The sequence below is a fragment of the Drosophila sechellia genome, chromosome 3L, assembly GCF_004382195.2.
Source record: "Drosophila sechellia strain sech25 chromosome 3L, ASM438219v1, whole genome shotgun sequence".
Lineage (NCBI taxonomy): Eukaryota > Metazoa > Arthropoda > Insecta > Diptera > Drosophilidae > Drosophila > Drosophila sechellia.
This window is the reverse complement of record NC_045951.1, coordinates 7,210,887-7,227,134: the sequence shown is the minus strand read 5'-3', so window position 1 is coordinate 7,227,134 and position 16,248 is coordinate 7,210,887. Positions and strand designations below refer to the sequence as shown.

The 16,248-nt window shown below is 44.0% G+C and overlaps 4 protein-coding genes across 9 annotated transcripts; 2 read left to right on the top strand and 2 right to left on the bottom strand.

Annotated features, from left to right (window-relative positions):
* Positions 1–135: 135 nt before the first annotated feature.
* Positions 136–4,082, bottom strand: LOC6611137 (akirin). 3 transcript variants are annotated; one of them, XM_032719972.1, is made up of 4 exons: positions 3,742–4,082; positions 1,797–2,162; positions 1,350–1,706; positions 136–1,288 (listed from the first exon to the last, which is right to left on the bottom strand). In XM_032719972.1, exons 2-4 carry the CDS (start codon positions 2,032–2,034, stop codon positions 1,278–1,280), a joined length of 606 nt encoding a protein of 201 aa, XP_032575863.1. In that variant the 5' UTR covers positions 2,035–2,162; positions 3,742–4,082; the 3' UTR covers positions 136–1,277. The 3 variants fall into 3 exon arrangements, with proteins under 3 accessions (XP_032575863.1, XP_032575864.1, XP_002035694.1); XM_032719973.1 differs by having other exon boundaries at positions 3,858–4,082; XM_002035658.2 differs by having other exon boundaries at positions 1,797–2,137; positions 3,858–4,082.
* Positions 4,083–4,321: 239 nt separating this feature from the next.
* On the top strand, positions 4,322–9,196 carry LOC6611136 (SH3 domain-binding glutamic acid-rich protein homolog). 3 transcript variants are annotated; one of them, XM_032719057.1, is made up of 6 exons: positions 4,322–4,393; positions 4,490–4,729; positions 5,655–6,080; positions 7,122–7,202; positions 7,430–7,478; positions 7,532–8,590. In XM_032719057.1, exons 2-6 carry the CDS (start codon positions 4,685–4,687, stop codon positions 8,320–8,322), a joined length of 1,392 nt encoding a protein of 463 aa, XP_032574948.1. In that variant the 5' UTR covers positions 4,322–4,393; positions 4,490–4,684; the 3' UTR covers positions 8,323–8,590. The 3 variants fall into 3 exon arrangements, with proteins under 3 accessions (XP_032574948.1, XP_002035693.1, XP_032574949.1); XM_002035657.2 differs by lacking the exon at positions 4,322–4,393 and having other exon boundaries at positions 4,400–4,729; XM_032719058.1 differs by lacking the exons at positions 4,322–4,393; positions 7,430–7,478; positions 7,532–8,590 and adding an exon at positions 8,597–9,196 and having other exon boundaries at positions 4,400–4,729.
* LOC6611135 (translocation protein SEC63 homolog) lies at positions 9,117–12,948 on the bottom strand. The gene is made up of 4 exons (XM_002035656.2): positions 12,462–12,948; positions 11,043–11,752; positions 9,727–10,975; positions 9,117–9,647 (listed from the first exon to the last, which is right to left on the bottom strand). Exons 1-4 carry the CDS (start codon positions 12,583–12,585, stop codon positions 9,469–9,471), a joined length of 2,262 nt encoding a protein of 753 aa, XP_002035692.2. The 5' UTR covers positions 12,586–12,948; the 3' UTR covers positions 9,117–9,468.
* A 423-nt stretch (positions 12,949–13,371) lies between these two features.
* LOC6611134 lies at positions 13,372–16,116 on the top strand. 2 transcript variants are annotated; one of them, XM_032719056.1, is made up of 7 exons: positions 13,375–13,562; positions 13,633–13,805; positions 13,881–14,015; positions 14,088–14,626; positions 14,691–14,780; positions 14,851–15,020; positions 15,090–16,116. In XM_032719056.1, the coding sequence occupies exons 1-7, from the start codon at positions 13,459–13,461 to the stop codon at positions 15,925–15,927; spliced, it is 2,049 nt and encodes a 682-aa protein (XP_032574947.1). In that variant the 5' UTR covers positions 13,375–13,458; the 3' UTR covers positions 15,928–16,116. The 2 variants fall into 2 exon arrangements, with proteins under 2 accessions (XP_032574946.1, XP_032574947.1); XM_032719055.1 differs by having other exon boundaries at positions 13,372–13,562; positions 13,633–14,015.
* Positions 16,117–16,248: the final 132 nt, after the last annotated feature.

The window sequence follows — 16,248 nt, the reverse complement described above, 5'->3', positions numbered from 1 at the left end:
CCAGATCCAATTGAGTTTTATTAGGAAAGTACGGGTTGGTATAAAAAGAATATTGTGGGTTACAAACGGATGAAATTAAGAGTTCGTTTCACAAACAGAATAAAAAGCTTTAAAAAGAAAAGACCAGCGGGCTTCTACAATTCATCATTTTATTTTTGTTTGTTTTAATATAAAAATGGCATTTCTTTACTAATTTTAAGTTTAAATTACTAATATAAAGTATGTATGATTGCGGTAATTGAAAAATATATATATATCATATATTCTCGTATATATTCTTCAAGGTGTGAAAAAATAATTGTAATGAACATGAAACATCTACTTTCTGTCAAGCGTATTTTATAAGAAAGCGTTCACTTTAACTTAATGAATAGCTTTTATACCTTTTTTGTTGTTTGCCTTTTCTTTTCGTTTCTTCTCATTATTCATTTTTGTATGGTGTAAAGCAAATCGAAACATTTCAGTTGTTTTTTGTGTTTACATTACTTTGCAGTAATTCGCATCAAAGGAAGAAACAATTAACAAACGATACTCGAGAAAATAGGCAAAGTCAAGCGTTCGTTTCTCGGCTTAGTGAACAAGTAATATGCAAAAATAAACTATGAAAAGTGTTCTTCATGAGTTGTGAGTTATCTTTGTTGCTTCGCTTCGTTTCATAAATTACATTTTCAAAACACAATATATGTAGTTTGATACGTTTTACATCATACCTTATATGCTACATCATGTGCCTAACATTATATTTGCCAATTCTGTCGGTTTGAGTTATGTACGAAGCTACGTTTGAGGTTTCATTGAATCGTTCTCTCTACGGATGCACCCATATGTATATGTCTGCTGTGGCGGTGTGCTTATAGTTCATATAGTTCATATTAGATATTTGTCATTTAATTAGAATTTGCGTTATTTGAAAAACATAAATTTAACAAGTTGGTTTGTTGGTTTCTCTCTTTTGTGGCTTATGCTTGCTTTTAAATAATTCATTCCTTTTGCTGCTAACCGATACAATATATATGTAAATCTAGGCATAAACTATAACTGTTTTCTTTGCGTGTATTTCAAAATATATTAAACACGATGTATGTTGTAGTTTGTTTTTTTTTTTTGTTTTTTCGTTTTTTGCTTTTTAGGTTTGTTTTGCGTTTGCTTTAGTTTCCTTATTTGTTGTTTGTTTTAGTTTATGAGGGCTGTTGTTGTCGCGGTAGATCTACCGTCACATAAGATCGTAGTGCAATTATTAATTTCTTCTTTCTGAGGCTACAGCTGCGTACACAGCTTTACGACAGGTCTGAAATGAAAATATGATGTAATTAGCAATATAACCATGACGGGTGGTAACTTGAACTCACAGCTAGGCGCTGCCTCGTAGCGACGCTGTATCTGATCATATGTGAACTTCACAAAGGCATCGTACTGCTCGGCCAGCTTGGTGGTCAGCACGGACTCGTATCGCTCCCTCAGCTGATTCTCGCGCTCCTTGATCATGCTCTCGCAGATGAGCTGCACCTGCTTGAACGTGAACAGGGCCTTCTCGCCGTGGCGCATCAGGTTCTGTGGACTGTCCGGGCGGCGCGGACTCTCCGGACCCATCTCCGATCCGCTGGACTCCGAATCCTGCATGCGCTCCAAGGCCGACGATGTGATCGGCAGCTGTTTGCGCTTGTGCAGTCTCTTGATCTCATTGCACAAGCTCTCGGCCATTTTGTCTGTGATTCGAAAATAAGAAAGGTGTATTTAGATAATATGCTCAAAAGGGATACGAAATCCCTTTTCCAGCATCGACCTGATTTACTAACCTGGTGACATTTTGGCCAGCGACGACTCACTGAACGGACTGGGTTCGGTGCTGTCCTTGGCGAATCGGTTGCTGGGCGTGTGGGGCAGTCCCGCCGAGGTGCTGGGACCGTCGCGAGATGGCGACGCTGGACCTGCATTGCTCCCGGCCTGTCCAAAAGGATTGCAGCGCCGGCGCTTCGGAGGCCGCTGGTTCATCGACTCCCAGTCTAGAGCTCGTTTCAGGGTTGCACAGGCCATCGCTATGATTGAGGTTCTACTACCCGGTGGTCTTCTGATGAATAGATGGCTTGCTTGATTGTCGGTAGCTGCTGATTATTGCCTCGATTCCGGATGATGGATGCTGCAGATGGAAGATCAAGCGTCGGCTGCAATGGGCAAACAAACAATGAATGAGTAAGGTGAAGTGAACACCTTGCTGGCAGAGAAAAGACGGACGCAAACTGGTTTCAAGGAAAAAACAGGATTCACAGGCGTGCACTCACGCACACGCAGCAGATAAAAGAAAATGGTGCAGCGATTTATGGCCGCCAGTGCTGGCAATTTGGCCTTTTTCTCGCCTTTATGCATCGAGGGCAAGAATTGAACGCTCCCTTATCTTATCGCTTATGGAGCGTGATTTTGGAAACATTTTAAAGGGGTATGATAACTACCATATGCTTTAATGCTACAAAAACAAGGCCTTTGCTTTATGAGAGCCGAAAAAAAGGAAGTTACAAAAATTTGTTCGTATATACTTTTCGCTGGCCAAAGTTTATGAATAAAATGTTTATTTTTCTTCAATTAAAGCAAAATATTGCAAAAAAATTTATTACCAATACAGAAATTGTTTTGGGTTTTTAACGCTATTATCCGATATTTTTCCCAGAAAGCTATAGAAAATATAAATGCCAGTAAAAAACTTTTAAATGCGAAGTTCACGTAAGTTTAATGACTTTGATGACGTCCGTTTTAGATAAATATTCACGACAAAAGAGATGTGAAAAAATTCAAGCCAACAAAAAAATGCATTATTGTCCCCATTTTTACGTTCGGCACGACTAAATTATATTGTTTAATAGAATTATTAAGCAATTAATCATATTGTTATATTCTTATATAGTCAAACCTAATTTTTATAAGACTATCATAGTTTCCAGGACAATTAAAAGGAAGTTTGGCTTCCTTGTGGTTTCTAGCTTCTTTCGGCTAACGCCGACAGCTCCGATGCCCTGCAAGCAGCTGCTGTTGTCGCAGGAAAAGGGCGATACCGAATCGGAAGACGAATCCAGAAACTCCAAAGAGAAGGAGAAACCAGGCAAGGAAAGCTATGAAGCGAAGTGGCGCTGCGCAATTAAAGGACGGCCGACCATAAAAAAAAAAAAACCACCACGACAAAGGCAAAATGCATAGAAATGCAGAGGGAAAATAAAGAAAACAGAGAAAAGTGTAAACTGTAACCCAATAGCAGAACAACCACCGATAAAAGAAAACTACGCAGGATAATAAAGCGTGTTCTTCTCTCTCTTCCCCTTTCTTTCTTCTCTTCTTCTTCGTCGCTGCAGCGGCAGCTGTACCAGCTGTTTTCCGCACTAACACACGCACACTGCCCTCTCGATAAACCGCAACACGTGTGTATGCATCTGCTGCTGTTTTTGCTGTTGCCCACAATTATTAAATATTTAAAGTCATATTCAAAACGCTTTTGGGTTTAACATTATACTCTTTTACGTGACAAATGCCAGAGATTAGTTTAAAAAAAAGCAACTGAAATGGCAGCAGGCAAAGCGATCACACTGGTTGTCCCACTCTAGCCTGCACACGCACGAACACAAGGAAACGCACACGCACACCGTTGTGAGTTGGAATGTTGATTTCATGAAATTTTAAAAATGGTCGCATCGCATATCATTATCAGCTTTTCAGAGAAACGAAAAGTTAAACAGCTTATCCAACCATCGCACTTACATTAATGCGTATTTGAATTTTTCCTTCCGACTGCCTTTTTGCTTTCTGCACCACTTCACACGCGCTTTATTTACTTTTTTATTGTGCCACTAGTCCGCTGGCACATACCAACTTACATTCACGTCCGTACTTCGGTTTGGGTGATTAATTTAGGTTTTCGGTTAGATATAGTTAATGTTATTGCTTGCTGGTTGTTTGAGCAGTATTCCAAAGGCCACTGAAATGCACTGTCAATAGTGGTTCGTCCTCGGCGACTCGCTAGATATAATTTACAAATTTTCGTCTCGCTTCTTAGCAAAAATGGACGACGATGCTTGCGTGACGGGACGTGAACAGAGTGACCGCATTTTGACCGTTAATATTGGTCGCCCTGCTAACGGGTGTACCAGAAAATACTTTCTGGTTATACCAAATATACCATAAACTTCAAATTACGCAAAAAAGTGGGAAATCGTAAAACGATTAAAAAATTAGAACCTAACATGGGAGCATAATAAAATTTAAGTTGTCTTAAAAATAATTAATTTTGAAATATCACTTAACTAAAAAGTCTTTAGTATTTTAATCAAGCATAATATTTAGTATATTTGATAAGCCGGAAGGTTTTCTATAGCCGTCAATGGGCGGTCCCACCATTCAATTCAACGACAAAGTAGGAAATATTTTCCACTCTTGATATCAAATATTTTTGCACTTTTATAAGCGTCGCCAGGCAATTTTTTTATCCGCGTCTTTGCCGTTTTTACAGCCAATAAAACCAACGACCTTGCCCAGTGCGTGTGCCTTCGTCACCAGTGGAAAACATTACGTAGGGGCGCAGGACGGAAGAAAGCAGGAAAAGAAAAGATCTATAAATATTTTTAATCGCCGTGAAAGTAGCCAGCGGATTTTAGTCGCAAAATATTATTTCATTTGCGGTGCGAGGACACAGTAATCTGCGAAAATGGTCTTGAAAGTCTACGTCAGCGGCATGTCCGGCAATAAGGAGGTGAGTTTGTGGGCGTGGCGGGCTTAAAACCGAAATAGTGTCATGTTATTGGAATGTTTGGCCCTGGTATTAGCGACAAACAGATAAAAAGGAAAAGAACCAAACTAATGTGGTGACGAACGCATTGCAAATTCTATTTCTTCTGCTGCGTTTCGTCTTTGTATGTATGTACGTGAATTGGACAATGATGATGATGTAGTGTGTGGTATGTAAGTCTGTATATTTGTACAGTCAAAGAAAAACAAGTGGGTATTTTCGTGAGTGCGCTTGTGTGCGAGTGTTAGTGGTGGCAAGAGGCAGAACAAACATACATTTCATTGCCCATATAAGCTCATTCCACTGTGAACTGTAAATTGTTCATGGAAGAGAGGGATTTCCATTGATCGCAGTTGCGTGGGTCGTGTGCATGTGTGTGTGTTGCGTGTGCATGCGTGAGGGGTGATTCACTTCCCCCCTCTCTCTCATTCACTGCCTTTGTTCAATTGGCAGCCTTCCTCTCCCAATAAGAACAAAAGCATAACGGTCATTGTCCGGTTCACAATTAATATGTTTTTGTCCTGCCTATGTACACTTTAAAAAAGAGTTGGGAAACACATATTCTTATCGTAAGATAAATGCTGGGGTGCAACAAACCATTTTAATCAGCTTTTTCATATCGTGAGTTTCTGGCGTTGTTTGTACGTACATATGTTTATATCGGCGGGGAGTTGGCCTTGCGTGCGCTTGTGTGCGTTCGGGCTTGCCGGTAACATTTCATTAGCGATTTGTCATAGCTGTAATTGAGAGTGTTGTTAAAGGTATTTACACTGAACAAAACGATACATGTTAAAGGTATTTTATATACTTTAATTTGTAACTTTCTTTTGAAATTTATATGTGCGATCAAATAAGTGCTTTCACTGACACTCGAAATCCATTTTTACAGGTGAAGAAGCGCCAGCAGCGCGTTCTCATGATCCTGGACAGCAAGAACATCAAGTACGACACCGTGGACATCACGGAGCCCGGCAAGGAATCCGAGAAGGAGCTAATGCAGAACAAATCGACGAGCAACGGCGGAACGGTCAGCGATCCAGAGCCCCGTCATCCGCTTCCTCCGCAGCTGTTCAACGATGACGAGTACTGCGGTGACTACGACGCCTTCGACATGGCCAACGAGATCGATACCCTGGAGGTGTTCCTCAAGCTGGCCCCAGCCGACACCACGGCGGTTAGTACCGCCCAAATCGAACTGAAACAGGAGAACGGCGATGCCAAGAAGGAGGAGGCGGAAGCGGAGGCGGAGGATAAGAAACCGGAGTCCGGCGATGGCGATGTGGATGTCAAGGAGGAGGCTGCGGAGAAGGCCGAGGTTTGAACTTGAGCTATTTTCACGTATTTTCCGTTAACTGTTACGACGCAACAAACGCAGCCAGCAATCATCTGCAGCAGAGCAATAGAATTAACAACAACAGCAATGTCTTGAAACTTAACCTTACAGTTAACAGCAGATATAACACCCAATGTTACCTAACAGCACAGACACTACCAACTTTCTACATATATCAATTCTTTATGGAGCCCGTCTTCGATTTCTACTCCCATAGGGTTTGCAGAGTTGTAATTGCAGAATATGAAGTGCAATCTACTTGAAAACCCTTTTAAATTATACATACAAATTCACAAACTAACTTTTAACTACGAGATTTCTTTAGACCTTTTAGACTTTTTAGACCTTCATCGGCAGAGCATGAAATCGAAGATCTTCCAATTTTTAACGAATTCATTATGACGACTGCGGTTGTTAAGCTAAGTTTATGAGCGTATTTAAACGAGGGCGTTCGATTGTGTTGGCCCCCGGTGAAAAGACAATTTTAATCAAAATATTTATATTCATTAACTGACATCCAACAACTTGTATGTACCATTTATACACACCTGTAAGGACTCGGAATACTTACTCGGAGCACTTAAGCCTAAGTTGGAGTAGTGTAGAGAGCTGAAACTTATTGTGCAGCCGTTATGTTAATGCTAAAACATAAAAAAGCGCTGCCCCTGTAATAAAGGAAATATATTTGTATTAACTAAAAAAAACAATAACCAATCGCAAGCTTGTTTTTCTAACACTATGCAACACACTCAAACTCTAACACCAACACATCATTAACTCAACGGCTAGTTTAATAATGAGAATGTGACAACTAAATTTACTCAAGGCTTTTCTAATACCAAAGATCTATAGTGAGATTTTCCAAAGTTGGTCTTTAGTTTTGACGAAAGAGCTCTTCACGAAAAGTACAGGAATATGGTGAATTTCCATATTCTTGAGCAATTTCTTTGCCTTAAAGACCGACTTTTTCGAAACAGTTTCGTAATGTAAAAACATTACTAACAATTGAGTGATTCTCCAAAGAACGAAGACGCTGACGACAAGGACAAGGAGAATTCAAAGGGCGAGGATGAAGACGCAGATGAAGAAAATGCCGAGCAAAAGGTAATAGATCGATAGATCCTGCATGACCGAACCATAACTCTAGGCTTTTAGGGCTTGTAGAAGCTAACAAAGGCATGATCTCTTGCACTGTAGTAGCCCAGCGATTGTAGAGGTCTAATCTTGTAAATACAACTTCCACTTTCCTCCCAAAAAAAAAAAAAAAAAAAAAACCACCCATCAACAACCCACAAAACATTCGCACGCCTAATCCCACCACCCACAAAAAGACTGAAACCGAAGAATCTGGGGACAAGAAAACGGATAAGGAAACTGCAGGTAAAGTAGGAAGATCGTCCCTAGACTCTAATCAAAATTTCTACCCCGTAAAGACGCTGAAGGTGAGACCCAAGAAAAGTCAGAGGAAGTGGATACCAAGGAAAAATCAGAGGTTGAGAGTATCAAAGATGATGAGGTTGGAAAATCCGAGGATGTTAAAGATGATGAGGATGAAAAATCCGAGGATGCTAAAGATAAATTAGAGGGAAGTGAGACCGCAGAAAAATCGGAGGATGCTGACACTACTGAGAAACCAGATGTTGAGGCCACCAATGATGGGGATACAAAATCAGAGAAAATTGAGACGCAAGAAAAGTCCGAGGAAGTTGTTGCCGCTGAAGAATCGGAGGCTGAAAGCTCCAAGGAAAAAGCGGAGGAAAATGAGAGCACCAAAGTCAATGAGGATGATAAATCAGTGGATGTTGATGAAAAGAGCGGGGAAAATGTAAAAGAAGATTCCGCGGATGCAGATAGTGCTACAAAATCAGAGGTTAAAAGTACCGAAGATGAGATTGTAGAATCGGAGGATGTGAAAGATGAATTGGATGAAAATGAGAGCACCAAAAAGGTCGAGGAAGTTGATAGTACTGAAATATCCGAGGTTGTAAGTACGGAAGACGAAAAATCAGATGTTAAAGAAAAACCTGATGAAAATGAGGCTCAAGAAAAGCCCGAAGAAGTTGTAACTGCCGAAAAATCTGTAGAGGAAACCAAAGAGGAAACCGAAGAACCAACCGAGGTGGAAAAACCTGCAGAAACGAAGACAGAAGACACGCCCGAAAATGAAGAAAGTAAACCGGCTGGCGAGAATTCCTCTTCCGAAGAAAGCGAAGAAGAAGAGTAAAAGAAAAGCTATCAAAATCGATTGAACGACAACAAAAATCGCACTGACATCCGCATTACCAACACCAATGCACAAAACACACACACACGCACACGCACATTTAGCCAAATAATACCAAAAATGTTTTGTAAATAGAAACAAGAACCCACTAATAACGAGTCTGGTGGCGGGTAATGAACCCTAGTTTAGGCCTTTTTGTGACTTATTTACATTTTTTACTCCTTTCCCAAAACAAACAAAAAAAACTCCCTCCTGTCTACAACAACAATAAAAGAAGTTACCAGCGACCACAACAACAACAACAGCGCCAGCTAGGAAGACTTCAGATTCCCAATCGGATCTCTTATTGGACAGCGAGCGGGCAGCGGCTGCGCAGTAGGCGTCGGCGTCAACGCAGGCAGAGGCAGCGCCAGCTTTGATTCAAATTATTTTATGATTTTTGCAAACTATTCGGGCTTGTTGCAATTCTCACTATTTTGTGTCGATATGAATTTACTTTTGCGAAAAAAATATATCAAAAATCAAATTCTAAAAGCTGTAAGCAATTCGTTTATTTTAATGCTTACCAAAAATGTAATAAAACAATAAACTTTAAAACCGTGGTCAATAACTTACTTGAATGGTTTAAATTAAAGTAATTGTGATGCTATTTATTTAAACGAATAAAATGTTAATATCTAGAAATTCAGCAAAATTGTGCAATAAATTTATGTTGATTCAGCATTAAAATTGGCGAAAGTAGCAACAAGCCCGTGGGTTATTTTTTATCAGTTTATAACACAACAAAAGAGTAGTAATATCAATAGACTTTTGTATTTACGTGTCTCACTTTTAGTTCTTGTATCCAAATAATTAAATATACAGTACATTATAATTATGTTTAGTACAGTACACGGTAAAATGAAGTTATAGTTATTTACGCACTAGTTCGGGGACTTTTCCATTACAAAACTAGTAAAAATGCGAAGGAAGGGTCGCATTGGTGTGCCTCCGCCACGCGCCACGCGAAACTCATTTACTAAAAGGAAAACAAAGAGGCTTCTCTTCCGTCCCAGTGAATTAGAGAGGAGGTTGAGGTTGATTGGGGTTCGGGACGTCCATCCATCCATCCGTCCGTCCGTCGCACTGTCCATCTAGACAGTAGATTTAGTCGCTGTCCTCCTCATCGGACGTATCTGTGGTGTAGTCGCTCAGGTTCTCCTGCTGATCGGTGTGCTCCGGCTCCGATTCGCTCAGATCCCACTGAGGATGATCCGTCGGTGGTGCGGGCGCCTTCTGTACATCCAGCTTCAGCTCCTGCTGCTGATCCATACCCAAATACGAGTCTGAAACAGAGGGAACATTGTGTGAGAATCCCTTCCAATGACAATGTACTATTCAATGCAAACTCTTTTAGAAACTCACCCGATCTCAGGCAAACGGTGAAAGTGTAGACGCCCGGCCAGCGCGGCGCGGTGAACTTCAGCTGGATCTCCTCGTTCTCGACCAGATTGGTCACGTGATAGGGCGCCGTGAGCAAGGTGCGGGACTTGCGGTCGCATATGTAGGTCCACCAGTACTCCTGCTTCTCCTCGGGGAAGTAGGGGCAGTGGACGGTGTGCGACAGCCGAGACTTGCCCTCGAGACGCTCCCTCTTGTTAAGCTTAGCTTGCAGTCGCTCCCACTCCTCGTCATCGTCGTCGTCCAGCGAGGAGTTGTTCTTGCCCTTCTCCTCATCCTCGCTGCCACTGCCGGCAGCCGATTCCACATCGCTGCCCTCCGCATTTCCAGCCTCCGATTCGGCATCAGAGTTACCCGCCGCCGCTTGATCCTCGGATGCCGTGGTCGTAGCTGTGGCCGCAGCCTTGGCCGGCACCTTCTTCTGGTTCTTTTGGTTCTGGGCTGGTTTCTTACCACCCTTTCCCTTGCCACCCTTACGTGGCTTGGCCCAGGCGGAAGCTTTCTTGACCGGCGCAGCGGCAGCAGCCTCATCCTCATCGCCGGCAGCCTCCTCGTTGGTTTCATCCTTGATGCCCTGCTTCTCAGGCGCCTTTGTGTCACCGAACAGCGTCTTCATGTCCTTGCGCTCCAGCGTAACCGTGACCGTAACTATGGCCCCGGCGGTCACCACATTGGTGTTCTCATCGTCGATAACCTCGCAGCGAATGGAGAAGTCAATCAGCGGCATCTTGCCCAGCACTTTCATCGTGTTCTCGTACTCAAAGTCAGATAGGTTCTTCAGAAGCTGACGGCTCTCATCCGGCTTGAGCTGGGCGAATTGCTGCAGGTTCTTGACGTGCCTCTTCTTGTTCATGAAGTACAGATGGTCCTCGGTAAGGTGGGGCAGCTGCAGCAGTGGCGACTTGAACTCCCACAGGCCTTGGATAATCATCGGCGACATCTTCATGCAGTTCTCAATCGTTTCGATGCTGGGCAGGCGGGGCACACGTCGGGCATAGGCCATCATGACCAGCTGGTGGACGCAGGAGACCATTTCTTGAACCAAATACGGACATTTCTTCACCACAAACTGGCGATCGCGCTCCAGGGTTTCCGGATTGAGGGGCATGCGACTGAGATGGGCATGCAGGATGGCGCGAGCCTTGATGGAGTACATGCGGCACAGCGGATGCTCCTTGCACTTCTCATTCAGATTGGGCAGCTGCCTAATTAGCTGTATTCGAAATGGAGTGTTATTTGTAACCGAACAAGGCATAGAAATTCCAATAAAATGCACTCACCGCCGGCACCTCGTCATTGTCCGACTGCCGCTCCTGGACCTGCGAGTTGTGTCGCTTGTCAAACTCCAAACTGGCTGCCAGCACCATAAGTGCCCGCTTAAGCAGCATGTGCGGTGTCTTGTGGATAAAGTAGAAGTACATCTGAGTGGTATCGAGCAGCACCTTGTCGCCACTGAAGCGGATTGAGCGGTACCACCAAACACCCACTGCCGAGGGCATGGCCACCATGAAGACCAGGCCGTACAGACCCAAAACCCAAACGCTATTCTCCTTCTCCACAATCCACGAGGGCAGGGCGATGCCAAAGGACATGGCACCCGGTCCATCTGGATTACCATATTTCTCGTAGTTCTCCTTGGCCACATCGTCGGTCAGCGCCTGGTACGCTTTGCTCAGCATCATAAAGGACTTCTCGTCACCCGTCTCCTTGTCGGGATGCAACACCTTGGACAGCCGGTAGTAGGCCTTCTTGATCTCGGCCTGCGACGACGTCGGCGGCACATTCAGGATCTCGAAGGGATCGAAGCTGGCCATCTCGTAGTCGAACTGCGAGACGCGGTACGTGAGGAAGAGCAGCAGGGCCCACCCCAGCACAATGGTCAGCTTGATGGTCCATGACGTGAGAGCTCTGTACGGCTCGGCATTGGCCAAGATGGTCTTCTTTTTCTGGCAGTCGGCGCACTGACATTCCTCTTTAAGCTTGCTGTTATCTGCAAGTATATGTAAGAAAATTGGGTCAGTACGGGGATTATATAGGCTATTTGATAATAGTATTTGAAATTTATGATTTTCACTTAACATGGCTAATAAAATGATTTAAAATAAAAACTATCCTTACAGGTTAGCAGGTTATACGATTAAAATTAGTTGAGGTCTATGCACATTCATTTTTTTTTTATTTTTACCGGGAATGCCAGCGCTACAGAAATGGAAATCTCGCGAGAGGAAAATCGTGAGAGAGCAGCCGATTGGTCAGTGAGCGTGTGTGCAAAGTGCACAAGCTCAGCATGATCGCGATAAGTCAAAGGTAACTTGCTCTTGATCACACCTCCTCCACCGATCACAATGATAGGGGAGTTATCTTGATATTAGCGACGCATGAACGCTTGTGGAGCGCAGAGTGCGCTGTCCCAATTGGAAAATGAAGAGAGCTCGACTTGCGGTAATCGCAGCTTTCACCCATACGAAGACGATGAGCTGACGTTGTTAGAATAACTTATTGGAACGTGTCCATTTGGTTAGTTGTGGCGGCGGGAGGAGGGTGGGTTAGAGCAGGGGAGCGGGGTAATCACATGTATGTCTATGCCTCTGCCTTACTGGCACTCACTCACACACACACTCGCGCACAGCTGCAGGTGGAAAATTAAAAAACAAGAGCGAAGAGAGTGCGATTAAAATCGGCTGGGAAGCGGCACTTACCTTCTTTCTTTTTACGTGGCCAATAGTAAATGGTGGTCGGTATCAATATTAGCGCCAAGAACGATAACACAAAGTAGTAGAACGTTCCGCCGCTCTCATCATACTGAAACTTTTGACCCGCCATCTCCGGCAGCGACTATACGTGTCTTGTATTTTTTGTATTTTGTGTTTTGTCTGGCACTGCCTTTTGGCTCCGTTCCTTTCCTTTCTCTGCCGCCGCTTTCCCCTGCACTTTTCCTCCGGTAGATCCAGCTGATGTTGCTGTCGCGTTGGAGTTATCGCTACAATCGTTGCGCCCCGTGGCTTTTCGATCGACACGCGGCGAGCTGCGGGATTCGAATGGGGCAGGAGCTGCTGTTGTTGCTGCTGCTGCTGCAAGATTTCGCGAGATTGGCACGCCGCGAACTTAAAAAACTCTGTATTTACACCGACGCATGAGAATGACACGTAGGGTTGTTTGGCTCGTGCTGGAGCCGATAGGCGTAGCTGGAGCGGAGCCAGTTCGATTGCACGGCTATTGATAGTCGGGCGGCAGCATTCATAGTTTAGGGTTGCCAAAGCTGGCAGTACTAAGTTTAGAACCTGATATTTAAAGTCACCAACTATAAAAAATGTTTTCAAGCTAAACTTTTGTCAGCAAGTTTTCAATAAATGTATATTTTTAAATGGATTTCCCTGTTTTTTTTTTTTATAATATTATATGTGCTCGCTAGGAATCCAAAGTAATTATCTGATTAGCATGAGCTCATCGTTTCGTTAGATTTTGGGTTTAGCACGTTAGCAGCCTATTAAAATTTGCTCATCCAAAAAGGTGACGGCGGAAAACGGGGTATTAATATAAAGGTGTGACCCTTTGCGAGCTTTTCTTCAGCTTGCCTTTTCGGTATTTCGAGTACGATCGTTCAATTAGTGTGTGCGTGCCCCTAAAAGCTGGTGATTTCCCAGCTTAACTCCATTAGCAGCGCAACTGTAGCAACGAAAAGGTGACATCTTAGAGATGGCGAATAGCATTGGAAACAGTGAAGTTAACCGCACCGCACGTGAAGTGCAGCAAAACTTTGCCGAGTCGCTCGGCTACGCGGAAGAGATAATCTGGGATCTGTAAGTACTCCTACTGCGCATTAGAATTTCGCGTCCAAAGTGTTTGGGATAATGACGTAACCCCTCTCAGGTTGTCCCATGAACAACCAGACGTGCTGAGGGGCAAACTCTGTCAACTGATTCGTGATTCTCCGCCACCGGAAACTGCAACGGAAACTGAGAAAGACAAAAAAATCCGGCTGAAGCACAACGCGGATAATGAGCGCGCCCGTCAGATCATTTTCGATGCCGTTTGGGAGCAACGTGAGTTGGACTTACAGATTATATATAGTATAGTACACTTTTTCGCTGGCTTAACTGTATACAATTGTTTTCCAGGAAAGTATACCAACCGTCAATCGCTGACGGCGATCATTTACGTAATGGTGGTAACTAACGAAACGGACGTAAATCGCGCCGAGGACTGCAGAGTCTTCAGCGTGCACCCAGTCTTTCGGGCCCGTCGATGCATCAGTGAGTCATCCTGTGCATACGTATGCAATCTACAACATATTTCCCATCTAATCCATCCGATTTGATACTCAGCTGGCAGCAGTGGCACCAGCAGCGACAGTTCGAATTGCTGCAATCTGTTTATCGACGAGCTTGGTCGGGTCTACCAAAACTGGGAAATGTATGTGACCACCAACGAGTTGCCTGCCGGAGTGATGGTGGCCCCGGAGAGGGGTATTTATCGCCTGGTCCGGGATCAAGTACGTCTGGATAAGTACACAACGCCGGCGGGCACGACCAACAGGAAGGTGCTGGGCTACCTGGATACCGGGTCGGCAATCGGAGGATTTTTTGCTGCCTGTGTGCCCATTGCTGCCCTGCTAACGCTGCCCGTATCCGCTCCGCTGATGGGCGCAGCGGGAGTAGTAGGTTTGGCCAGTGCTGGATACGCCGCAACGCGGTCTGGTAACAAGCTAGTCGATCGCAGCCAACACGAGCAGTCTATCAATGTGACGGACCGCGACGCACGTGGTCACTGGTTGGGCGTGGCTGGTGGCACTGTGGGATTGGCAGCGGCTGGGGCCACCACAGTCTTGACAACGGCCACAAATGCTGGACGCGAGGTGGGAGCGGTGAGTCGTTTACCCCCCCGGCATTCAACAATGCAGCGAAAATGTTTAATATGTATATACATAGATCACCCAACTGACTGTGAATAGCATGAACATATCATCGATTGTGGTCTCGGGCACTGGAGTTGCCAACGGTGTGCTGGATCTGATTCTGGCAAGTCTCACTACGAAACTTAGATTAAACTTAACAGCATTAAACTTATGATCTTCTATGCTAATCATAGAAAGCAAACGACGGTGACGAAATTAGTGGGATGGATGTTCTGCAATTGTCCGCTTCGTTGGTGCTGCTCACGCACAGTGTCTACAACTTCAAATTGGCTTCGACCATAATTAATGAGACAAGCAACGCTAATATTGCCGACTATCGTAGAAACCTTTCTAACAGGCAGAGGTAAATAAGGCTGAAGGAGATACATTCTGTCGTAAACAAGAGTTTCTACTTATAACTTTCTTCCATCAGGCGAACCTTTGACAAGGCTGCCAAGGAGACCGTTCGGATGAAAGGCAGCACTCGCGGCAAACTGGACATTATACGCAACGTAAACGAAATTTCGCCACAAGAGTTTAATGATCTTTTTAAGATCAACAAAAACTTAAATCAGGAGGGCGTGCGATACTCATTCGCACCCGATGGCAAAGGATTTTTATTAAATGGCGAGGTGCAGACGACGGGTGCGGAATTGCGAGCTAGTGTACAACATAACCAAGGAGGGAATGTCCTAGGCAAAGTTAGTCAGCCCATTCCCGGTAGCCATGCGGGTTCTGGTCGCCTTCAACTGGGCGGCGTAAATCAGGTTTCCCGCCTAATCGGACCGCTGCCCACATCCCATCCTCGACAGGAACCCAGTACCTATGCCGCCGGCGTTTTCGCCTTGGAGCTGAGCTCTGTGATTGTGGGCGGTGTTGTTTTCGTACTGGAGAAATACGGAAGAATCATCTTTGAGCACGTGATCAATGCTGAAAGTTTTGAGAGCCTAATCAACACCATGGCCAATCAGCTTGATCCAGAAGTCTTTGACTATATAATGAAATTGACCCGAACCTTCATGGACAGCATGCTGGAAGAACTCACCTCGGTGCTAAAGTTCTATATATCAACGGAATCCGTTCTTTACCGCATTTTGGTGTACATTGTACGGAACTTCGCGAACATTCCATTTTCGGTTATTGCGGATCACACTGGTGAGATCATAGCAGCCGTAAGGGCGTACTTCATTTCCCTGAATCCAAATGCGTTCCCGGGTCTTCTTCAGAGGTGTCCAAATTGTATCGGCTACTTCAGCATTTGCCCCTTGTAAGTGTCTAACGAAATTGTTCGTTTTAAATTGGAAAGGCAATCAGCATGTAATAATTGTTGCCTTATTGTTTAACCACAAAGAACGTTAGTTAGTTGCGCAAATAATCAATGGTATAACTAAATATGAGCACAAATTAACAACGATGAAATTGTTTTAACATTTAAATAAAGATAACCGTTTTATAATAATTTTAATAAATGGGGAATTTTGGACCGGAATGTTTATGATTTCCGGTTTTCGAGCACAGAATATTTGAATCATTCATTGTTTAACGGGGATTTTTAAATCTTTAAGAGTAAAACCTAAATTTACAATCTGATA